The sequence below is a fragment of the Hemiscyllium ocellatum genome, chromosome 1 (genome assembly GCF_020745735.1).
Source record: "Hemiscyllium ocellatum isolate sHemOce1 chromosome 1, sHemOce1.pat.X.cur, whole genome shotgun sequence".
NCBI lineage: Eukaryota > Metazoa > Chordata > Chondrichthyes > Orectolobiformes > Hemiscylliidae > Hemiscyllium > Hemiscyllium ocellatum.
Genome location: NC_083401.1, coordinates 131,672,177 through 131,698,832, shown reverse-complemented (window position 1 = coordinate 131,698,832; position 26,656 = coordinate 131,672,177). Strand labels below are relative to the sequence as shown.

Genomic DNA, 26,656 nt, shown 5'->3' with positions numbered 1-26,656 from the left:
TTCAGTCTTTCATCATTTAGGGAGTGTTCAGCTCTTCTATTCTTCCTGTCAAAGTACATGACCTCATATTTTCCTTCATTATATTCCGTCAACCAAGTTACTGCCAACTTACTTAACCAGTCTGTATCCTTTTTGTTCTCCTCGCTATTTGCCTTCCTACCTCTTTTTGTATCATCTACAAACTTGGCGAGGGTACTTTTACTGCTGTCTGATCTTACTGAAATATGTTGTTCAGGAAGTTTCAGAGGGTTAATGATTAGATGACCCTGGGGATCAGGAACTAGGGGACATAGTTTCAAAGTGATGGGTGTCCCATTTAAGAGGTAGAGGAATAAGGTTTCTTGTCCCAGAGAGCTCTTTGTCTCTGGAATTCTCTTCCCCAGAGGGGAGTCGAGGTGGGATCATTGAATATACTTAAGATGGATTGAGACAGAATTTTGATTAACAGGGGCATCATGGGGAATAGGGCCCAGGCAGTAACATGGAGCTAAGGAGACAGTCAGTTCAGTCATGAACATACTGAATGGTACAGGCTCAAAGGCCCAAATGATCTACTCTATTCTTATTCAATATTTCCATATCTTATAACTTATATATGACCGCAGAAGCTTCCCTGGTGTTTTGCCTCAATTTTTGCCTCAATTTGACCAAAATTTAAAGCTTTGTCTGATTCCTGTCCATTATGGATTTGTGCCATGGAAATTAACTGACCTCCCAAAATTCCAAATCCAAATTCAGATCCCAAATTTGAAATATATTCATTTGTTCAAATTCTAACTTTTGAACGATTCATTTAAATATGATTGTCCCTCTTGTCATACATCGTCAATATAATGTGTTCTGTTGAAATATAGATTATAATAGATCCCCATTTAGTAGTTGAGCTTTCAGCCACCTTTAATAATAAGGCACTGAAACACATAGAGAAGAAAACAATGGAATTGGAAGATACCATCAGGCAGGCACAATGCTAGGCTGCACATTAGATTGTGAGCCATGAAGTTCCAATACTTCGAATCTATTTTAGAAGAGAATTAGATCTCCTGTCTTAGAAATAATGCGGTTTTGCTAGTTTGCTTCCACTCTACAGTTGTGTTCAAGAAATTATGCCATTCAATAGTATGTTTAAAGGTGTTTCTTTGTCTTGGAATTCTCATGATTCTGACTTTCTAGGTAGCCTACCATTGTGGAAAAAGCTGTGTGTGTTATTATGATCCATGCCTGTTGAATTACCAAAGGGAAGAGTCATAGCTCTGCACTGGAACTTTAGTATTGAAAAGCTGGGAGGCAGGAAGTTTCCTAAAGTCTGTATTTGATGGATGCAGCAAAGGTTTCTGCCTAGAGATGGAAAGCCAGTAAGAACTCTGCCTCATATCTTATGAAAAGTCTGCCATAATAAGTTGCGATCAGGCACTCAAGTGTGCAGCGGTAAATGGTCATTGAGGCCGCCAATGTTGTAAGTCCCTCCCATTGCAAGCTGCCAGCCAATCAGAAGCTTGTAGCTCTGCTGACAGTAATGCCATGTGAATGGGGTTTGTAGATGATGTTACAGGGATGGAGTCATGAGTGAGGACAAGCAGTGTCTCAGTGGCTTTCCCAATCCTGATCTCAAGCTTCTCGATAAAATACTGAATACCAAAGGACAAGGGAGCCCCCAGAAGATACAAGAAAATCCATACAGATTTGATTGTCATTTTCCCTGCGTACTGAGCCTTTATATCCTGCTGCTGCATTAATACTGGCGGCAGAGGGATGAGGCTGTGTAGTGGACATTAATTGTCCACTGAAGGTCCTCAATTAGAAATGAACTGGATGGTCTTCTGCTGGTTTTCCCACCATGCTCTGAGTCAGAGCAGATATAAAGAAAGATGGCAGGGTCACTATCAGCACCTCATCCTGCTGAACTAAATGTCTCCCCCTGCACAAAACAAAACGTTGTGGAGTTATTAAAATCTGCCGAGTGTGTGTTTGGAAGCAGAGCGGTTATTAATTCAGGATGTGATTGAGGATTAATTATGACTGTTGAAGAATAAGGAAGAAAAGGTGTAAAATAGGGATGATATGAGTACAAGACTGAAGAGGAAGAAGGGAAAGTAAAGGGAGAAACAGCATTCACAGAGGAAAAGAAGTTAGTCAGCCCATTGTCATCGAGGGTTGCACGGTTTCTTGAGCTGATGCTTGTTCATATATCTTGGTCACCTTCATCTGCCTTATTTCAAAGCCAGCGACACCTCGGTGAAGCTGAGCTCTCTCTCACAGGTAATCTAGCGCACTCTCTTCCAGCTGTTGAGTGTGAAGACAGTCATGACATTTTTTTTGGTGGATTTCCTGGGCATTTTTAAACACTTCTTGCTTATCCTATGATATTTGGTTGATCACAAGTTTGGAAGCATTCAGCACACTTCAGAAGGTGTGTTTGACACTCAGCGTGTCCACTGGAGTTGTTGTGACAGAATCCTTGTCTCTGTGTTCACAGCACCTACTTCCTGAAGGATGTTCATGTTCAGGTTGTGATCCATCCATTTGACATGTGTAGGCAGTGCTGTTGGAAAGATGACTAATCTTTTCATAATGTCAACCTAGCACATCGTGTTGATGATATAAGGCCATCAAAAACTTTTACAAGCATTAGCATTGTATGTCCCCAGAGGACAGGATACCACATCCTGAAAGCCAAATTGACACAGGAGGGCCCTAAACAACATGTTCCCCTGACAAGTTCCCCATGGCATAACCTACAAGAGACCATCTTGCAGCATATCGTGGATCATCAATTCTGTGCAGTGCCAACAGGCAAGTTCATCTTGGATTTTGAAATCTTCTCCCTGGTAGATATCAATGGTGCGCCAGTAGTAAGCCTGCCAGTATTCACAGGTCTGGAGATTCAAACCACACTCACTATGGAGAATCAGACCAGCCATGATGAAATCGAATCAGTCAATGATCTGGAATAGCTGCACAAAGCCTGCCATGCCACAATCAACAATTTTAAGGGTTGAGAATCATTGCATCGCCAGGTTGATGCTACCCTGTTTATTGTTCCTCCCAGAAACTGCAATGTGCACGTTCAGGAATTCATCCCAATCCAAGTATGATCATAGATGGTAAATAAATGTTGACTCCGGATCCAGAGATTACCTTGAATTTTTGTATTTCCTCTCACAATACATTTTCCATAAGTAGGGGATATATTTCTAGAGAGATTAGATCATCCCCTAAATGTGGCAAAATAACCACTAATGACCATTTGGTCACCTCAGCACACATGAGATGGAAGTGGAAGAAAGTCATCCTCAATCCTGAGAGGTTGCCGAAGGAGAAGCTCTATAATTTTTCTTTAAGCCCCATTTCCTCCATAAGCCTTTCCTTGGCAAAGGGTTTAGTCACTCCTCCTTTGGTTGATTGTTGATTTTTTTTGTCTCATTATATTTCTGCTTTGAGTGCTGTACAAATACAAGTTGTTGTTCAATTTAGGACAGCTTTATGCTAAATGAGCATAAGCAGGATTTATACTGAGGGCTTCATTTGAAAGAAAAAATGATAAACTCCTCAGTCAAGTCTGGATGAGAGGTCAGTTAAGCTTTGAAAAAAATCTAATTCTGGTTGAGGTTTGATTTAACATTTAAGATGAAGATCATGTAGGATGTGCATTCTTACTTGTTGAGTTAGTGATGATTTAATTTCTCTTAGCACATTGGAAACCAAACTCTGATCCAGTTTGAACAATTGTTCACCTCAAAGAAAATATTGGATCAAGAATATAAATTCTCTGGAAAGGTGCCCGAGTCTATTGTTAAGCTGCTTTCCCCTTTATTAATGGCAAACATCAGTCTGATGAACATCAGCTTTTAATTCATTTAATTAAAGAATGGGAAGATGTGAAGTGTGTCAATATAATTATTGCTTTTAAAAGTTTCTGTGAATCTGTTTGGTAATTACAATTTTGGTTTTTCATAAACTTAGATTAATAGCGAGTATTAAATGCTAAACTTCCCCACAAATAATAAAGCATTAAAACCGAGAGGACAACAGTTGAGCTAAACAATGGTGGCGTGGGAGGCAATGGCCTAGTGGTTTTATCACTAGCTTATTAGTCTAGAGTTCCTGGTATTGCTCTGGGAGCCTGAGCTCAAGTCGTGCCTTGGGTAGAGATTGAAGTTTTACAACATTGGAATTAATTGTCTCATGATGACGATGAAACAGTTGCCAATTGTTGGGTAAAAAAGTCAATGAATATCCTTGAGGGAAGGAAGCTGTTGTCCCCATCTGGCCTACATGTGACTCTGCATCCACAGCAATGTGGTGACTTTAAAGTGCCCTCTGGGAAATTAAGAATGGCCAAGAAATTCTGACCAATTCAGAGATATGCACATAAATGAATTAATACAATTTAATCATTTTAAAAATAATAAATGCATTTTTATAAAAGAGTAAGTTTACAATGGCCTAATCTTCAAAGTTGTCCTGAAGAGGAAGCCTTATAAAACGATGCAAAGATCTTGCCAGCCCTCTGTGATATCTTGTTCAAGTAGTTTCTTGGCAAACATTGAGAATAAAGGAACTACAGCTCTATTCTCTCCTCACTCAACATCCACACACACCTTCCATACATTCCAGCAGAGGTCGCTGACATTTATTTTTCCGCATGAGTGATGGAAGTCGAAGTCCACCATGCTATTTCCAACATTAAATTCACCTGAAATCAGCTACTCAAGCTCAGATTCTGGGATCTGTTTCTATATGACATAATACTTTCAGAGACTGAGACATTGAGGAAGTCTAAATCCGTTTCTTGATAACTTTATCATGCAGTTAGCAATTTTTAGAATTTGGTTTTAAAAATAATGGCATATGGTATTGGTTATTTTTCTGAACGCTTTTAAAACAAAGTAAATAAATCAGTCCTTCTCAACATTGACCTCATCCAATATGTGTCAGAGAGTAGGGACCCCCCTGAGGGTTAATGAAATATATTAGTACTGTGCAGGGTTTCTGACCAACAGTGTAAATGTAAAAGGCCATTAACTTGTTTTTGGTTTAGAGTAATCAAGGATTGATTTTAGCTTGAGGAAACTCAGAGATTGGAAGCTTTTCAACAGTTCAGAGGAGACCTGACTGGTTGAAATAATTTCCCTACCAGATAAGAGAATAGGAGAGTTCAGGGTATAAGCTACTCCAGTAGAAACTTTGTTTGTATAACTTCTAGACCAGGAGTATTTGGTAAAAAATGTGCAGATTATTACAAGACTGAGAAGGTATAAGCTTTAAATCTTGAGTATTCAAAGAAGAATTCACTGTTCACAGGAAAGAACTGGGCAGAATTAGTTGAGTCAAACTTAATGGTTTGACGTGGGTATTTTTGCTGGATGTGAAATTGTGAAATGATGGTTTTGGAGAATAGTGATAATTGTGTTCACTGTGTATTATTGGATTTTTCTAAACCCTCCTATATTTAAACACCCTTTTTTTTGGGTTGTTTTCCTGTTTATATGATGAACTTTTTTTTAATATTATGGAAGAGAATCTGCAGCCATGTGTGCTTGTGTTTCAGTAAGTGACCATCACATTTTCTATCAAGCCAAATTTCATTCTGGGATCTGACTTGCCCAGTTGTAACATCAGCATCACTCATATTTCAGCACAATATCAGCAGCTCAATAATGCTGCAATGTTCACCATCCCTTCAGACAGCAGAGAGTTTACCACTGAGAATTTGATCAACATTTCTGGCTTCAATACGGATTAAATTTCAACCGTAACAGGAAATTTATAGGAGATTATTGAACAGAAACACAAATATGTGACTTGGAATTTTACAATATATTGGGATATTGTGCAGATTTATGGTCACATTTTTGAAATATCCTTAAACTACGAATTGTGGGATATTAAGAATAAGAGATTAGAGCTGAAGAAGAATTGTGTGAAAAATTAGGCTCTTTTCAGTTGATGACGATGATAAAAGGATCGGATATTCATTGTTAGGAAAGGTCTGGGAAAGTTTCTTCATTCATCCATTTATGGGATCTTGGCATAATCTCCCTAAATGTTCATGAAAATTTGGTGGTGACATTAAAAGAATGGCAATATATCCAAGTCAGGATAGTGAATAACTTGCAGGGAAACTGACAGATGTTGGTCTTCCCATGTATCTACTGCTCTTGTCCATCTAGATGGTGGAGGTTGCACATTTAGAAGGTGCTGTTGAAGGAGCCTTACTGAGTCAGAGCATTGCATCTTGTCCATGGTCCAAGCTGACACTGTGTGTTTGTAGTAAAGGGACTCAATGTTGAAGATTGTTAACTGAGTGCTAATCAAATGGGCTGCTTTCTCCTGGATGGTGTCAATCTTCGTGAGAGTTGTTGGAATGGCATTCATCCAGGCGAGTATTCCATCACATTCCAGAGCTGTGCCGCGTGGACCATAGAAAGTCAGTGGAGACACAAGAGAGGAGTTGCTTATTGTTGAACAAGGAGCAGATTCTTTAAAGGTCCCTACTCTGGGTGAATGCTCCTTCAACCCCATGCTCTTCATGAAGACCACAAAACCTGATTTCTGCACTCCTCTGGACCACACTTTCCCTCTCCTTATGAGGGCCCCTGCACCCACGCAGACCTAAACTCTGGAATTTAGAGTCTGCTTGTAGTCCCTGTCTTGGCTGTTCATGTCACTGTGCTACAGGAATTATAGAGCTGCCGATCAAAGAGAATGGCTGCAAGCTCTAAGATGGGATATTCACCTGAATAAGGAGTAATTGTCCTATCACCAGTCAATTAATGCATTACTTAGAGCATTACGTGACCACGGGCTGCCGCAATCAGTGGGGATGTGTTTGCCGCCAAATTTGGGTGGAGAGATGGAAAACACCATCTGAAACCTTCTTCCATATGTTGTACAGAATTGAGTATGGAGTCATAGAATCAGGCAGCCTGGAAACAGATTCTTTGGGCCAACTCATTTGCACTGACCAGAAATCTCAATCTGATCTAGTCCCTTTGCCAGCAATTGGTCCATAAGTTGTCCATATAGTGTTCAGTAAGGTTTAGGTTGGTGCGTTAGTCAGAGGTAAATGTAGAATAATAGGGTTGGGGAATGGGTCTGGGTGGGTTACTCTTCAGAGGGTCGGTATGGACTTGTTGGGCCAAATGCCCTGTTTCCACACTGTAGGGATTCTATGACAAAAAAATCCTTCCTATTCATGTATCTATCAAGGTGCCATTTATTTTGAGAAAAATAGCAGAAAAGTCACACTCTGCCATTGCAAACTAATGATGACTTTTTGCTTCACTCATTGGTGGAGGAAACCTCTCTGGTGGTGATTGAATGCTGTACAGTCCTTGGTCTTCCCTATGGTACTGGTTGCAGGGTTGAAGGCTGATATTGAAAAAGACGTGGTCAGATGATCTTTTCATGGTTAATCACTGCTACCAGTGGGCATTGGTGGTGGATAGGGAACCAATCAAATGGTTTCTTCACCCTAGACAGTGTCTAACCTGTTCAGTGTTGGACTAGCGCACATCGAGGGAAGTCGAGAGCATGGGCATAATGTTCCCAGCTCGTGCCTTGGTGGTGCTGGAGAGACTTCGGAAAATCAAATTTGCTATTTGTCACAGATCCAAGATATTGGTGATGATTACATTAGTGATGGCAATGCTGTTGAGTGTCAAGGGGAGATGTTTAGATTCTGTTGTTAGAAGTGACAATTGTCTGGCATGTAGATTACTTATCACTTACAAGCCCAAGGCAAGATTCTGTCCAGTTCTTCAGACTTTTACACTGAGAAGCTAGAAATGTACTGTACAATCATCAGTGAAGATCACACTTCTAAAATGATCCTGGGAGGGACGGTCAGTGATGAAACGGTTTCTTTGGAAAATAAAATGTCTTTTTATGGTTGAAGACCTTTTCACAACTGACATTATTGAAAATCTAATAGGAATATGGCACACTCTATATCAGATTGATTTGCACTTGCTGAGTGTTACATCACAAAGTGACCTTAAAGCAACATTTTTTAAAAAAACTCTCATTTTCTTACTATTGTTTCAAACCATTAAATCAGCAATGTGACAATCACATTGCAGTTGCAGTCACTTGCTCAGTTCCTTATTGTTATGATGAACCCTGTGTTCAAGATGCTGGTCATGAGCAATGTGACATGAGGAAATAAATTCCCGAAGCTCTGACACTATTGTTCTGTGCATTTGTGTTCGAGCTGTGGGAGGATCCTCTGTAAAGACCTGTGGTGTTCCAAGCATTGCTTCTGGTGTGGCCTCTGGTTTGATGACAGGATGGAGAATATCAACATGTTGAGTGTGTGCACCTGATCGGTCAGTGATTCAGACAAGTGGTCAGCAATGTGGCAATTCAAACTGGCTGACCACATCTCCACTTCTTCAGCTTGAAGCTCTGCATTAGAAAGTAGCTGCTCACTAGTCTTATTGTGAAACGTGCTTTAACTTTGTCTGTTTTATGAAATGTTGCTTCAATAAATTTGCTATAATGGAGATGGATGAATCACCATTACGTTTCGATCTCTCAGTGACTGTATCCATGATCAACACTACAAATGTTTTAATAGTAAAGATTATAACTAACATTTAGGAATATAGGAATAAACAGCAGGAGTGAACAATTCAGATCTTCAAGCCTGGTCTGCCATTTTACATGATGCTGGCTGATCTTCTCCTGGTCTCAACTCTACTTTCCTACCTGCTCCCCATAGCCCTTTATCGTATTTTTTATCAGAAATATATGTATCTCTTTCTTGAATCTGTTGATTGGTTCTGCCTGCAGTCCACTCTGGGGCAGTGAGTTCCACAGATTGACAACCCTCTGGGAGAAATAGTTTCTCCTCATCTCAGTTTTGAACCCAATTCTTCTCACTTGGTTTCTATGACCTCACATTTGAGATGTTCTGACAGGGGGAATCATCTGCTCAACATCTACCTTGTCAAACACGTTTGGCATTTTATATATTTCAATTAGATCCTCCCTCATTCTTCTGAACTCTAGTGAGTACAGAAGTGGGGCATGATCATAGAACACAGTATTTAAACTCCCACAAGGGGGGGATATCTGTTCAATGCCCATCTTCTCAATCCCCTTTAGAGTTTTATATACTTCAATCAGATCACCCCCTTATTTTTCTGAACTCTAGTGAGTACAAGCCCAAGCTATTCATCCCCTCCTTGTACAGTAGCCCTTTCATTCCTGGGATTAACCTGGTGAATCTCCTCTGAACTGCCGCCGGTGCCACCGCATGCTTTCTCAAGCAGGGAGACCAAATGGACATAATAGTCCAGATGTGGTCTCCCCAGTGCCCTATATAATTTTAACACTTCGTTACTTTTAATAATAAATAAATTTGGAATAAATACCAGGATGCTATTTGCCTTTCATATTTCATGCAGCACCTGCATGAAATTCATGTGATTCATGTACAAAGATGCCCAGATCCCTCTGCACTGATGCACTTTGAATCTGCCTCCCATTTAAATAATTATTTGCCATTTTATTTTTTCAGATAAAATGGACAACATGCACCTATCCACATTAAATTCCATCTGCCAGAATCTGGCCCATTCTCCTCACCTATCAATACCCTTCTGTAAACTCTTTATCTCCTCATCACTGCCTGTTTTCCAATCTATTTAGTATCACTGGCAAACTTTGCTATGTTACACTTTGACCCTTTTTGCAGATCATTGACATAGATTGTAAATAGTTTAAGTCCGAGAACTGAATCCTGTGGTGCCCGCTAGTTATTGTTCACCATCTAGAGAAGGACTCATTTACCATAGAACATGGAAGATAGAAAAGTACAGCACAGAACAGGCCCTTTGGCCCATGATGTGCCAAGGTTTAATCCTAATGTAAAATATAATAACTTAGCCAAGTACCCCTCAACTCACTGCTATCTCTATGCATGTCCAGCAGTCACTTAAATGTCCCTAATGACTCTGCGTCCACCACGGCAGCTGGTAACACATTCCATGTAGTCACAACTCTCTGCGTAAAGACCCTCAGCTTTCTGCCAGTCAGCTTATCCTCTATTCAAGCCAATACTCTACCCCTAACCCCTGGATCGAACTATCTGGATCAGTCTTTTATGCAGCATCTTGTCAAATGCCTTCTGTAAGTCTAGATATGCCACATCTACTGGATCCCCATTATCCACTCTGCTGATTACATCCTCAAAGAACTCCAGCAAGTTTGTCAAGCATGATGTACTCTTCATGAGACTGTACTGATATTGGTGAACTGAGCTTTGTTTTTCCAAGTATTCAGTTAGCTTTTCCTTTATGATTAACTCCAGCAACTCCCCCACTACAGAGGTCAAAGTGCCTGAACCATGTTTTCCTATTTCCTTCCAATCACCTTTTTTGAATAAGGGTGTCATATTAACATGTTTCTAGAATCCACTGGTACCTTTACAAGGAATTTGGGAAAATCATAACTAATGCATCCCACTATCTCTACTGTAGTTCCATTTAATACCCTAAGCTGCAGGCCATCAGGCCCTGGGTGCTTATCTGCTTTTAATCCAATCAGTTTTCTTGATTGGTGGTGTCTTTGCTGGCCAGTATCTCAGAGTAAGCTCAGAGTAAGCTGGAAGAATGACATTTCAATTTCTACTTGGGGATTTACAGCCTCTGGATTCAATATAGAGTTCAAAAACTTTAGGGTTTACTATGTCGTAGCCCGCACCCCACGCACCAGGTCTTTTGATCACACAGTCTGCTCTTACACACAACACATTGTTAGTGGCTAACAATCTCTATTAACAGCTGTTCACCCTCCCAGCCAGATCATTATCGACTTTGTCTGTCCTAACTGTTCTTGCCTCTCTTTGTGCTCTATCCTCAATCACCGATCATTTACTCCTTACTCCCTCCCCCACTTCACCCTCTGCAATAAAAACTGACATTTTCCTAACTGCCATCAATTCTGAGGAAGGGTCACTGGACCTGAAATGTTAACTCTGATTTCTCTTCACAGCTGCTACCAGACCTGCTGAGTTTTTCCAGCAACCTCTGTGTTTACGTCATGAACCATATCTAGATGAGGGAATATTTAAAAGGTCAGGTCACAAGCTATGCCCTTGCACTCACCAATTTGTGGCCTCTCACACCCTTCATGGCTACTGCTTTATTCTCCCCACTTCCTAGCCCGTCCCCTCCAAGCTACACTGTCCATATCCTTTTATCCAATATGCAGAGCCAATAAACCTGAGAGTCACGGTAGCTAAAAAGCAAATCATTCACTCATACCTTTTGACTTCATTTAAAATAAAGCTGTTTTAGTACAACCCAATAAAAGTATCTATCATCCATATGTTTCAAGTCTCAACAATAGAAGCTATGTACACCAAGCCACTTTATTTTGTGTGCAGAAGCATTCTGCAATTGACAAAATAGGTCATAGCTATCAATCGAGCTATGCATTTTCTTGGGTGCAGTTATTCCAGAACATCAATCGATCCAGTCAAGCCTCATTACACATTTCCTAAATGACAGCACTGAATATATCTCAACAATATTTCATTGGCTGTAAGTATTTTGGGAAATCCCAACATTGTATACAGTGCTTCAATTTTTATTTCTCAATTAATATTGATAGCCATAACATTATCCAATAAAATTCCTGCTTATTAATAATTTGAAACAGCAATGTGAATTACTGAAAAGTGCTCAACTTTTTTTATAGCTTGTTCATAATTACATAACCTACATTACTCTCATTTGCAGCTTGTTATCCCATGCAGGACCTCTTTTTAACAATATCATTTGATCTGTTTTACAGGGGACCATTTTCTTGCCTGGAAATAATGTCACTGAGCACTCATGCAATGGAGATGAGTCCAGGAAGTTCCTTTTTGAAATTGTGCCTGGTAAGAGACATTATGTTTTTTTCATCTGGCAATCATGTTGTATGATTACCCAATGGCACATAGAGATGTCAAAGATGATCATACATCACCTATCAAAACACTGCTGTCCTTTCTGAAATATATTGAATTGAAAAAGTGAAGCTACTATTTTTCCAGCTAGGGGATATAGAGCTGGTTCAAAAAGATGCATAACATTCGAATTATGACCAAGAGAAAGGTAACTATTTCACAGCATTTAGAATGAATGGTATCCAAACTGAAAAAAAAACAGTTTTAAAGTACTGAAAGTTATAGCAGTCTATTTTCTAGTCTTTTGCATGGTCAAATCACTTAATAATCTCACAACAAGCTGTGGTAAATTTTTCATGACCATATATTTATTTCAACAACCTGTGGTGAAAATTATTGCAATCAGCCAGCACACTACAGCAATATGTAACAATGTGGGTGCTTGTATTTTTTTTTATTGTGAATCAGTTAAACACATCTTGTTAGAATGAAATCCAGAGACGCTGCCTTTATCATGTGCAAGGATTTCATTATAAACAAGTTGATGGCAATAAATACTCCCATGACTTATTTTCAAAGTCCCATAGTCTTAAATTCTTCTGCTCTGTTCCAAATCTATTCTGCCAGTTACGCACTATGTTTTCCTTGGGAGTTGTTACCAGGAGCTGTAAGGTAAGCATGAGCAAATTTCTGCTTTTCCTTTTCGCACTAAAGAAGCTCCCCTCCCCACTTCCTCATAGAAAGTGTTTACTGCACAGGCCTTCATCCTTGGACCAAGTCTAGAAGCATGGAAAAAGTGCATACACATGTCTTTTATCACAAATACATACAATAAGTGGCTTTCTACAGAACAGACTATTTACAGAGACAGGGTGAAGATATCAGCGGATAAAAGATATCAGGCTTCACTGGAGTCAAGATGCACTTACATCTTTTTAATTTTATTGACATTTTTCAGGCAATCTGTGAGGCCCTGTCTGAGGAGGACAGGAATTTTGCTGATATTTAAAAGGTGGCTTAAGTACAACAATTGGACCTCCACTTTATTTGAAACAGCTGCATTATCTATTTCTGGATGTAGGAATAAAACCTGATCTAGAGGAGTAACCTCCCTATCCTGAGCTTCTTCAGGTTGCCCTTTCACCTTGTTTAACCTGGAGCCTGCTGGTCACTTTCATAGGCCCCCAACTTGCTGCTCATTTCATGTCGAAACCTGAACCACAGTCTTTTAAAGTTATTTTTCAGAGGTAGGTGGACAAATGTACTCTTAGGTACACAAACTCAGCATGTCAAGTGAAAATTTGAATTCAGCTGAAGTAACTCCGCAGAGGCAGGTGTCTTGTCAACAAGTCACCCTTTGTTTAGACGTGGAGAGTCCTTCACACTGATCCCACTCCCTCTGAGCTAGCTTGCAGAGTGAACACACCTCTGATGCTAGTTTATGTCTGCCAGCCAGGTTAATGGTCCCAATCAGGGAACTCATATAAGGTCTCTAAGATCTATCTGGCTGATCTCGTTACAATCACTGCATCCCTCCCCCTCTGAGTCACAGGACATTAGCTAGTGTTTGTTTTTGTAGTTCCTCATGTGGCGTTTTAGCACCGTGTCATGTTCCTCTGATATGGGCAACGTGCAAGACACAGTAGCTCACCTCTTGCACCCAGAGCATTTGGAAGAAACTCATTCTCTTCTTCAGGCAAGAAAGGCACCAATATCTGCCGTATCCATCTCAGATTCAAAGGTCTCTTCAACGCTTGATCGACAGAGAGGGCCCTTGGATTCTGAAACATTCGGAAAGGCAAATTTTACTCCCACACCGTTAGCAGGTTTACAGCTTTCATACAGTCCACATGCTTGTTCAGGATCGTCACACCCTACCTGAACTTCAAACGTCACTGGACCTGACCTCACATGGACCATGCCTCGAACCCATGCAGGGCCATTCTAGTGGTTCCTACACCAAATTTTGAACCCTGAAATAAACTGTCTCTCTCACTTAGATGAAAGTGAGGACTGCAGATGCTGGAGATTAGAGTCGAGAGTATGGCACTGGAAAGGTGCAGCAGGTCAGGCAGCATCTGAGGAGCAGGAGAGTCGATGTTTTGGACAAAAGCCCTTCAACAGGCCTCTCTCACTTAGCAGAGTCTGTGTCCAGCAATGACGTTCCTGATACCATTTTACCCTCCCTCTCTCAGGTCCAGGAAGATCAGGTTTAACCTGGTGCAGAGTCTTCTCCCCATTAGCAACTCTGCAGGAACCATCCCTGCAGTTGCATGAGGGGTGGTCCTATAATCAAATATGAAACGGGACAGTTTGGTATCTCGTGAAGCTGTAGATTGTTTCTTTCAGTCTAGTCTTCAAAGTTTGGACTGCTCTTTTTGCTAGAACATTGGATGATGGATGGTATGGAGTTTTCCTTATATCACAAATACTGTTCGACTTTAGGAAATACTCAGATTCCCTGCTGGTAAACAATGGCCTATTAACTGTGACCAACATTTCAGGGAGTTCATTAATTGCAAAAGCTACTCACAGTTTTTCTATCATTGTCCCTGTGTTCGATGAATGAACTCTATGCACATCCAGCCACTCTGAGTGAGTGTCTACAATGACTAACAGCAGTAAGCCCATGAAAGGATGTGCATAATCAATGTGTAACCAAGTCCAGAATTTACTCAGCTATTCTTACAAATGTGTTGGAGCTGCTGGTGGTAATTTTTGTCTTGTTGGCACTCTGGGCACTGCCCCCCCAATGGAGCTATGTCAGCATTCAATCCTGGCTACCAACTATAACTTCTTGCCAACATTCCTCACCTCGGAAACCCCTGGATGACCCTGGCGGAGTTTAACCAGTATCTAGTGGCAAACTTTGCTCCCCATAACAATAGGCCATCCTCTACTGAGACCTGGTCTCTCCAGATCCAAAATGCTTTCAATTCTGGCTGTGTTGGCTCCTATGTCTCCCCCATCACCACCAGCTGTTTCAGTTTTGCCAGGACCAGATCTTTCTGCGTCTGAGGTCTGATATTGTCAGTTGTGACTGGAGGTGTATCCAGAAAATTTAAAGCTGTTACAGACTCTTCCAGTGGAGGTACCACTGGTGCTGTATCTGCCAGCAGGAGGCAGCTCAAGGCATCCACATTCACTACTTGGCCTCCCAGACAGTGTTCAACTTATAATTTTATGCACTTAGAATTAAAGCCCCCCACTGAATTTGGCTGAAGCTATGGGCGGCATTGCCTTGTTCTCTTTATGTAGACCTAGCAGGAGTTTGTGGTCCATTATTATTACAAATCTACATCCGGAGGGGTATTGTGGAGCTTCCTGACTCCAAATACCACCAACAAAACTCCTTTTTCTGACTGGGCATATATACATTCTGCAATAGCTGAACTGCTGGATGCATATGCTGTTGGGAATTCCTGCCCCATTGGGCCACCGATGAGCTCATACTACCCTGATGCTGCATGGGGAGGCATCACCCTTTCTCTCTTGGGATCAGAGTGTGCTAACACCTTAGAATATGATAGCAGTTTCTTTACTTCATTAAAAGCAATGGCATGGCTTCATGACTATTTCCAAGGCTGACCCTTTTTTAAGAGTTGATTGACAGGTGCCAGGATGGAGGCCAGGTTATGTATGAACTTTCCATAATAGATCACCAGCCCACGGAAAGGTCTAAGCTCTGATGCAGAAGTGGGAGGTGGGGCATCTTTGACCATCCTCACTTCATCTTCCAATCTGTGTACCCTATTCTTGTCGACTTTGTAGCCCAAGTAGGTCACTCTGGGTGCCTAGAACATACATTTTTCTCTTCTGAGCCATACACCTGTCTGGGAGAAAGGTCTAAGGATATGTCCAAGTTTTCTAAGTGCTCCTTATTGCTACTCTCTGTTACTAGCATGCTATGGTAAATGATGACCTGGGTAGACCTTGTAAAATGTTTTCCATTGTCCACTAAAAAATGGCAGCCTGATGTAACCCTAAATGGCAGTCTCATATATTGGTACAAACCCTTATGGATATTAACTGTGCCATACTTCTGTGAATCCTCATCTAACCATATGGATCATGCCCAGCTTCGTGAAGGACAGTCCCTTACCAGCTTTGTGTATAACTCCTCTATGTGAGGGATTGGGATTTATTCAGCTGTGAAAAACACATCACTGTTTGATTAAAATCCCCCCAAATGTGACCTGACCCGATAGGCTTCACAATCGGTACAACCAATGCTGCCTATTCCACAAACTGGGCTGGTTTGATGTTTCCTTCTCTTTCTAGCCTCCTAATTTCTGCCTCTACTTTTACCCATAAGGCAAATGACACTGAACAGGCCTTGCAGAATAGTGGGTTTGCTTCCTGATCATCATACAAGGTGCCCTTGGCTACTTTGATAGTCTCTAAACCTTTCGGAAAAGCTTCTGGATATTTAATTAGCACTTCATTTAGGCAGCCATTTTCTAATCGAAAAACGTTAAGCCAATCAAGGTGAATATTTCTCAACCAATTTCGCCCATCATGCTTGGGCCCATGTCTTTTTCTACAATCAGTGGTAACTGAACTAGCTGCTTCTCATAAAGACCGGAACCAAAGTCTTTAATCTGTAAAGGTTCTGTGGTTTAGGTTTTCAGTCCAACTGAGGTCTTGTGCAACTTTGTGGGTTGGAGACCGGAACAAATTTTGTTTAAGATTGATTCTGCAATCACTGAAACAGCCGTGTCGGTATCGACCTCCATTAGAACCGGGTGATCATTAACCAGATGTTTATTTTGATCGGTTCTGGTTTGGCTAAGTAAGTTAACAGTTCCAAACTAGATGTAGGTAGACTTTCCAGGGTGTGCACTCTCCTGTTTACTGGCCTAGGAATTCTCTTCCTCAATTTAGGTCTCTTTAGCTGTCTCAAGTCCACATGCTGACAGTAATTACAATGGCTTGCCAACCCGGATCCTGAAGAAAATTTTGACCATTGGCTGAGACTTGGCTTAGTTTTGGGGTTTTGCTGTGGGCTGACCTAGATTCTGTCTGTTCAGGATATGTCCTGAGTGAGGCTATGCAATTTCCTTCATTCAAGGGCTGTTCCCCAAGTTCATTTGGAATGGTGAGGGTGTCTACTTCCATCGGAATACCCTGCAACTCATATACCCCACTTGCTGTTTTTCCAGTGATAAAACCAATTGCACTGCCTGTTTGAAATCCACTTGGGCATCAGCTAATTTGCACCTTTTCATGGTTGTAGCATTCATCCCATATACCAAACAGGATCTCAGCATCTCATTAAGATTTAAATCTGTCACATGTCTCTGCCAATCATCACAACCTAGTCAAAATCTCAATACGATTCCCTTGGTTGTCAAATTGCTGTGTAAAACCAATTGCACCCAGAATTAGAGGAGGTTTGGGATCGTAATATTTCTTAACTAAATCCATCAACTCTTGAGAGTTTTAGTATCTGGTCCCTCAGGGAAAGTTAGGCTCTTAATAATTGAAAAAGCTGTGGGTCCACAAGCTACCAGATAATAGTCATAGCTTTTCATCTGCCCCAATGTCATTTACCTGAAAAAATAACACACTCTTTCCACATGCATGCCCACTCTTCAATGGCAGGATCAAATGGGTCAAACATCCCAAATAATGACATAATGCCAGAAATGCTTACCCCAACTCAAATACAACTGTTGCAAGTGAATTTCGTCAGGAGTGTACTTTTCTTTCACTGCCACTGAAATAACTGCATAGAGGCCGGTATCCTGTCTCCACGGCAACCTTTACTTACACATGGAGAGTCTTTGACACAATCCAGCCCACTCAGAGCCAGCTCTCAGAATGAACAGAACTTCTGACTCTGGTTTATTTATTTTTTATTATTAGATTCCCTACAGTGTGGAAACAGGCCCTTCGGTCCAACAAGTCCACACTGCCCCTCCGAAGAGTAACCCACTTCCCTCTGACTAATGCACCTAACGCGATGGGTAATTTAGCATGGCCAATCCACCTGACCTGCGCATCTTTGGACTGTGGGAGGAAACCCACGCAGACACGGGGAGAATGTGCAAACTCCACACAGACAGTTGCCCGAGGCTGGAATCAAACCCGGGTCCCTGGCGCTGTGAGACTGCAGTGCTAACCACTGAGCCACCTGACTCTGGTTTATATCTGTCAGCTAGGGCTCCCTGATTGGACCCAGGTTAACAACCCCAATCACGGAACTCATATTGCATGAGGTCCACCTGGCTGACCTTGTTACAATCACTGCACCAACACCTTCTAAATTTTGAACCTCTTTTGTTTCAGGGCATACACACAAGTTGTGAGTTCCTCATAGTTTGCTATCACACAATAGTGAATGAATAAAACATTTAGCAGAAATTCTATGTATTTGTGCCTTGTTTAGTGAATGGTTCACAGTGTAAATGAATAGAAATTTCTCTATTTATGCTTGAAGAAATATTGAAATTTTGGAAGTGCTCGCAAGACTTTGAACATACAAGAGATTTTTCAGTATATTTAATTACAGTTCTCCTGCACTGGCACTGCTGTCTTTGCATATCTCTTGAAGCTATTCAATACATTCAAGTGTGATAAGCATTAACAACAAACACTACCAAACAAATGTTACTTGTACCTTTCACAGTGACATTTGTTTTCGATTATACAGATCTTCTCCAAAAAATAATGTCATATGTTTCCTTTGTTGTTTAATTTGTGGTAACGGTATGTTTGCGACTTCACTGACGGTGAATCCCCTATAATCACAAAACATCCCTCAATGGAATACAAACAGAAATTGTTGGAGAAATTCAACATCATTGGTGGAGAGAAAGCAGAATTAATGTTTCAGGTCCATTCTTCAGAACTGGAATTCCCTCAATGGATTATCGATGCAAGTTCTTAATACATTTGCAAACAAATCATTTTCCAATAGTTGCTGTCCAGTCTCAAATTTTCTACTGGATGAACACACCGGTGGTAATAGATTTCTGCTGGTGTCGATTTATGAATCTGTAATCAGGTAATAATTAAAGGGGTTCAAAACATTTCTTTTTTAAAAAAAGGTTTGAGGACCTGGAGACCTCGAGAACACTCTGTCTCCACCACTGATACTCATTCGGAACAGTGTCTACTATTTACACAATGTATTTCAAAATTGCCCAAGGCCTGTTAAATAGTAATTTCCAATCTCTCAACTACTTCCAACCGGGAGGACAAGGGCAACGCATCAATAAGAGCAACATCATCTGCAAATTCCTGTGCAAGGACTCAATCTGACTTGGAAATAGATTGCTGTTCCTTCAAAGATAGATTGCCAGAGTTTCTCTATAAATATCTGAAAAGAAAAGAGCAAGTAAAGTAAATGCTGATCTTCTAGGGATTGAGAATGGGGAGTTAATGGTAGCTAATAAAGAAATGTCAGAAATAAGGAATGACAATTTAGCTTCTGGTTTCACTATAGAGGACTTAGAAAAATCTTTGTAATATCCTGTAATTTAGGAGATTTGAAAAAGTGAAGAATACATTACAATCACTAGAGAAGTCATACTGAGCAAACTGATTGATACATCTCTGGGTCCTGACGGATATCATTCATGAGCCTTAAAAGAGGTGCCTAGTAAAGTAGTAGGTATATTGGTGTTAATTTTCCAAAATTCATTAGATTTGCAAAGGTTCCATCAAACTGTAAAGTAGCATTTACATAGCAACATAGAAACTAGGAGTAGGCCATTTGACTCTTTGAAGCTGCTGTGCCATTCAGTATGATCATGGCCATTGCTCGTTCTCAATGTAATTTTCTCCCCATACTCCTTGGCCCCTTTATAGCCCCCCTTTACTCAAAGGGAGGGAGGTAGAAAACAATAAGTTATAGACCAATTAGCTTGACATCTATCACAAGAAAGATATTAGAATCAGATCTTATCGAGTTTATAACTGGCACTTAGAAGAACTTGAGGTAGTCAGGAATAGTCAACGTGATTTTGTAAAAGGGGCATTATGTTTAACCAATTCTATGAGGGAGTAACATGTACTGTGGATGACAGGAAGTCGATTCATGTACTTAAATTTCCAGAGGCTTTTGACAAAATTTCAGATAAAAGGGAGTGTGCAATGTAGGAGCTTGTAGTGTAGGGAGTAACATAGCATGGATAATAGATTGACTGACTGACTGATTAGCTGGCAGGAAACAGAGTACGCATGAAAGGATCTTTTTCAGATTGGCAGAACATGATAAATGGCATTCTGCCTGGGTCTCCACTGGTAGCTCAACTTTTTTACAATTTCTATCAATGACTTATTAAAGATACATTGGAGGCATGGTGGCTAAATGTGCAGATGACACAAAGGCAGGTAGGAACATCTGTCATGAAGATGAAATCACAACGATGCAGGTAGATATAGAGAGGTTGAGTGAATGGGCAAACATCTGACAGGTAGATGTAATGTAGGAAAATGTGAAGTTGTTCATTTTGACAGGGAGAACAAAAAGCAGTATATTATTTCAACGGAGGATGCAGAATTTTGAGGTGCAGATAAATCTAGGCATTCTAGGCCATAAGTCAAAAAAAGTTAATATCCAGGTACTGCATGTGTTTGAGAAGGCTAATGGAATACTGTTCTTTATTATAATGGAAGGATTTGAACATTAAAAAGTGAAGATGGTATGCTTCAGTTATACAGGACAACGGTCATCCACATCAGAGATTTTGTGAACAGTTTTGGATTTCATATATAAAGAAGGATATAAATGCTTCAGAAAAGGTTCAAAAAAAGTTTGCTAGTTTGATATCTGGAATGTGTGAATTGTCTTATTGGATAAGTTGGGCTTGTTTTATTGGAATGCAGAGGATCAAAGAGCAATTTGATTCAAGACTATAAGGACAAGGCACACATGGAAAGGATGTTTTCTCTTGTGAAGAATCCAACATTTTAAAATTAGTGGTTGCCTTTTTAGGGCAGCAATGAAGGGAAATTATTTCTCTCAGATGGTTGTATCATTTTGGAACTCTGCTTCAGTGGCAATCGAGTTGAGGTCATTGAATATTATTTAATGTGGAGGTGGGTAGATTCTTGATATTTAAGGGAATCAATTGGAGTTATACGGGAATGTGAAATTCAGATCACAAATAGGTCATGATCTTATTGAAGGGCAAGGAAGGCTTAAAGGACTGAGTGCCTCCTTCTAATCCTAATTCATATTTGAAAAGCACAAAAGATCTGGTGACATCGTCAATAAGTCACTCACTTGCGGGTGCAGCAAGAATTTCTCATGAGGATTTGCTTCAGTTTTGTAAAACTTTAATGGGAGTTCATTTGGTGTGTTCTAATCCCCTTGCTGAAGGAAGGGAATGCAACAAAGGTTCACTAGAGTTGTTCACTGGAGAGTGGGACCTTCCTTTAAAGGTAGATTGATGAAATCTCCACAGTTTCAAGGAATGAAGTCTACAATATACTGGAAGGGTTAAAGGTATGGTTGGGCACCTAGAAGGGGATGCTGGGGAAACACAATTTCAAAATAGGGAAGGCATTAAGAACCAAGATGAGAAGATTTTTTTCTCATAGATGGTTATGAATCTTTGCAATTCTCTCCCAAGAGAGCTGTGGAAGATCAGCCATTGAGATAGTTTAAAGTAGGCGATGACATAACAGGATAAGGGAAAAATGTGTGAAAAAAACGGCATTGTAGTGGCCGATCAGCCATGATTATATTGAATAGGAAAGCAGGCTTGGTAATACTCCTTCTCAGATCTCCTGTGTTTTATGGATCTTGTTAAGACTGTTACAGTGTTTTCAGTTAGTGACAAAAAACAATGGACCAATGCACCAACTACACCATCATTCATTTGGGTGGAGACTTCTGCAAAAAGAAACAAGTTGATAATGTCAGGATTACAAATTAAAGGAGTCTAATGCTGTAATTAACATGCAGCCAGTGGAACCTGCAATGTTGTGATTTTACAACCAATGAGCTACCAATTAAAGTGCTTAATAAAAGGTAAATATATAGCACATGGCTCCTTTGAAGGATAAGTAATAGGCCACATTTATTTGCTGGTTGGAGGTACTGGCAGTACACTAGTAATTTGATGGTATTATAGTTTAACCAAGAAATCTGCTCAGCAGGCGGTCTTGCTGCTGTCATCATTCTTCAGCGATCATTTCAGTGAGTTTGGGAGATAACTCATCAGCACAATAGGTTTGGACATTTGATCTCATTTTTCTTTCCTTCTTGAAGCCACTCCTTAAAACTTACATCTTTGACTAAACCTTTGGTTAACTGCTCTAATATCGCTTCTTCTGGTGAGTCAGTATCAAATTGCTTTATAATACCCTTTGGACACACCTTTAGTACGAAGGCACTGTCTATGTATGAGCTGTTGTATGTCTGTTTTGGCTTTATAGTTTGCTGAAAATGTGTTGCTGGAAAAGCGGAGCAGGTCAGGCAGCATCCAAGGAACAGGAGATACGACGTTTCAGGCATAAACCCTTCTTCAGGAATTCCTGAAGAAAGGCTTATGCCCGAAACGTCGAATCTCCTGCTCCTTGGATGCTGCCTGACCTGCTGCACTTTTCCAGCAACACATTTTCAGCTCTGATCTCCAGCATCTGCAGACCTCTTATATAGCTTGCTGCCAGTCACTGAGCCCAGATCAGACTGGTGTAGTTATTCAGAAATCAGTTCAATCCCAAGTGGAACAAAATGCTCTCACTATTTCCCCTGGGGAAAAACACCATGGAGTTGGCGGTTCCAGCAAAATCATAAACTTGTTCAAAATAATACATTCATGATTTCGATTAGGAGGCCATGAGTAGCATTGTAGAACAGAGAGACTGAGATGTTCAGGAACATAATTCTTTGACATTTCATCACAGGTACATAGGCTAGTTGAAAAGGCATCTACCATACTTGTGTGGTACTAGCGGTGTACCACAAGGATCTGTTTTGGGACCATTGCTTTTTGTTATCTTTATAAATGATCTAGAGGAAGGGCTTGAAAGCTGGGTAAGCAAGTTTGCGGATGACACAAAAGTCGGTGGAGTTGTGGATAGTGAGGAAGGAAGTGGTAGGTTACAGCGGGATATAGATAAGTTGCAGAGCTGGGCAGAAATGTGGCAAATGGAATTCAATGTAGCTAAGTGTGAAGTCATTCACTTTGGTAGGAGTAACAAGAAGATGGATTACTGGGCTAATGGTAGGCTACTTGGTAGTGTGGATGAGCAGAGGGATCTTGGTGTCCATGTACACAGATCTCTGAAAGTTGCCACCCAGGTAAATAGTGCTGTGAGGAAGGCATATGGTGTACTGGGCTTTATTGGTAGAGGAATTGAGTTCCGGAGTCCTGAGGTCATGTTGCAACTGTATAAGACTCTGGTGCGGCCTCATCTGGAGTATTGTGTGCAGTTTTGGTCGCCATACTATAGGAAGGATGTGGAGGCATTGGAACGAGTGCAGAGGAGGTTTACCAGGATGTTGCCTGGAATGGTAGGAAAATCTTATGAGGAAAGGCTGAGGCACTTGGGGCTGTTCTCATTGGAGAAGAGAAGGTTTAGGGGAGATTTGATAGAGGTGTATAAGATGATTAGGGGTTTAGATAGGGTCGACACTGAGAACCTTTTACCGCTAATGGAGTCAGGTGTTACTAGGGGACACAGCTTTAAATTAAGGGGTGGTAGGTAAAGGACAGATGTTAGGGGTAGATTCTTTACACAGCGGGTTGTGAGTTCATGGAATGCCCTGCCAGTAGCAGTGGTGAACTCTCCTTCTTTATGGTCATTTAAGCGGGCATTGGATAGGCATTTGGAAGTTATTGGGCTAGTGTAGGTTAGGTAGGATTCGGTCGGCGCAACATCGAGGGCCGAAGGGCCTGTACTGCGCTGTATCTTTCTATGTTCTATGTTCTATGTTCTATACTTGCCTTCATTACTCAGACCCTTGACCACAGGAGTTGAGAAGTCATGTTGAGGTTGCACAAGACGTTGGGGAGGCCTCTTCAGGAGGACTGTGTCCAGTTTTGGTTGTCTTGCTATAGGGACAATGTTATTAAGTTGGAAAGGGTTCAGAAGAGATTTACCAGTATGTTGCTTTTTATTTTACTTTGATTTTATATGCTTTTGCTCGCTTGTGGTTGAATGTTCAAGGGTTCACACAACATGTGACATATTATCAAACTGATTTTTGAATAGTTTCCTTGCCTTGTGCTTTGAGATTACGGTTTCTTACGAAGCTGTACTGAATGTAGACGTTGCATTTTCACAGCAAAGACGTTGATTGGAGGTTGAAACAAGCCCGCTCTAGGGAAAGGAAAGGGTGAGAGGAGTGGGGCAGCATAAAAAAAAAGAAGAGATTATAGCATAGGAAACAAAAGTAGCAGCACTTGTGAGAATGGAAATAAGTATAGTAAGAAAATGCAGTACATTTAGTGGAAAAAGATTTATTGTGTACATGAAACATTAAGTGCAGTTATGCTTGTATTTGTCACAGATCAGAATATGAAAATATTCCTTTGTTATGTGGATCACTGAATAGCTTTTCTATCTTTAAGATGCAGAACAGCTACATTGTGATGCCACAGAACAAATAGAAAGCTCAGACCCAGGCCACTCACAAGCCATCTACTTTAAGATATCTGACATGTAAACACACATAAAGCAGGCCCTTAACCAAATCGACCTCATGGTGCAAAACAGAGCACATTGGCCACAACTCTCAAATATATTTCAGCAAACCCCAGTTCAGAAAAGGGAAAGAAATTAACCTGGCAAACACAAAACCAGTCAGTCTCGCAAAACATTTAGAGCAGAATTTTCCATGCTAGGATTTAGTCATTGGTGTGGAGATGGAGGTGAGGGATTAACTCCACTTCTTTAATTATCCAATCAATTTATAGATTTAGCGCAGGATTCTGGTTGTACCAACATGAACTTTCCAAACTGTTTGGAACTTCCCAAAATAGAATGCAGGAGGGATTCAGCGTCCAATGTGGGAAAGACTTGTGCATGCAGAACGTCATCTGAGGGAATGATTTCACTGGCTTGTGTGTGATTTCCAATTTTTTGGGAATCATTTCACATTTCTTGGAATTGATCGTTATTGATCTGATCTGTCAGTCTGCACTGCAGAGAGGCACTGGTGGGTACAGCTCTACCTTGGACCTCTGTCTGCTTGCCTTGGTTTTTTTAAAAATCAGACCAGCAGCAGCAGAAGCATTAACAGCAGCCACATGCCCCTCTGTGGGTGAACACACCAATCCAGTGCGAAGGAGGAGAGAGCTGCAGCAAAGTGTATGCAGCCTGAGGATCACCTGGGCATGATGGAACAAGAGGGGCTCAGGAGGGTCAGACCTTTGTGCCAACTTGTTGCTGACGTTTACAGCCTCCTCGATGGAGCAGGTGGCCAGCAGACAGAGTGAGCAGGGCAGCTCCTTCAACACACGGGCGACTGAGTGAGGAGCCAGCTAATGACTCCTGTCAGAAACTCTACCACTGATGCTAATGAAAATGTACAGGAACCAAACAATCACTGAGTAAACCGTTAGGTTCCTCTGGTAAGCTTATCGAAAGAGATTTCAGATCACCTGAGTAAGTAGAACTGTGTAGCCAATGTTTGCTAAATCTTCTGCACCATCCCCCACCCATTTCCTAACACAAATCTTCCTACAGCCCTGAATTCTCCCTGTCTACAATCAAACTCTTCCTTTATTCCCCAACCTAGTCATGCCAATTTTCTCTTTGTTGATGTCCAGCAGGAATTCAGGATACAGCAATGGAGATAACAGGACAACTGCACAAAAAAAGGTTTAATTTTTATTAAAGTCTCCATTGAAATAAGGGCATTAACATGGTTAATATGTGGTTGAATCCCCCTATTCAACTAAGAACTCATTCTCCCGCTGTAACTCCCGCTGGAGACATCACTGTAGCTTCAGCTGAGCGCAAGGCAGGCTGCTCACTGTCTGCTCCTACAGCTCACAGATTCTTGGCCTATTCTCCTCGGGGTTTTGGATCTCATGAAGGCCCCATCAAAAACTAGGCATAGACAAACTTCAGGCAAGAGACAGCAGCTGTGGTTCTGGCTGATGGGGAGTGACCAAGGATGAGAAGTGGGAGCACTTTGAGAAGAGTCTGCACTTCAGTGAGGTGCTGGATGACCTCCAAGGCAAGGTGTTCATCCATCTTGTTGAAAGCTGTAGTCTGAGGTCAGAATTTTCCCAGCCCCTTGAAGGCAGGATGGGGAGGAGTGTTAGAAAGGAGGGTGGTGCCCATGGATGCTGTCATTCTAAGCAAAATTAAATGGCACTTGGAAAAATAAAGGTTAATAAAGAGTCAGCATCAGTTTGGCTAATTTCATTAAGTTATTTGAAAGATAGGAAGGGTTTATGAGTGTGCTGCAGTTATGTTTTGTACATAAACTTGCAAAAGACATTTTGATAAAGCACTATACAACAGACGATAGAAAAATTGAAGGTGATGGTGCGGTGCAGCGAGAATATGTCATTTCACGCTGTGCACAACCTAATTTTTTTTGCGCTATGCAACTCATTCCCAATGGCAGTGTCTCAGCAAGGCTGAGAGTGAATGTAGGTGATGACAGGTTGCTTTTCAGTAAGGAGGGAAACATCCAGCGCTGTTCTTCAGAAACCAATGTTTACACTATTGCTTTTGTTATGAACCATGTTAATGATTCAGACTGAATGTACAGGGACACTTTTACAGATTGCAGATAACACAAACCTCAGAGATGCAATAAAAGCAGATTGTAACAGA

The 26,656-nt window shown here is 40.9% G+C and overlaps 1 protein-coding gene across 3 annotated transcripts in view; it reads left to right on the top strand.

Moving 5' to 3' along the window:
- The window catches only part of arhgap24 (Rho GTPase activating protein 24), a 452,465-nt gene that overhangs the window by 209,896 nt on the left and 215,913 nt on the right, over positions 1-26,656 (top strand). For all 3 annotated transcript variants that reach the window (XM_060826012.1, XM_060826031.1, XM_060826021.1), the window contains exon 3: positions 11,806-11,893. In XM_060826012.1, coding sequence (XP_060681995.1) covers positions 11,806-11,893 — 88 coding nt within the window. The remainder of the gene's footprint in view (positions 1-11,805; positions 11,894-26,656) is intronic.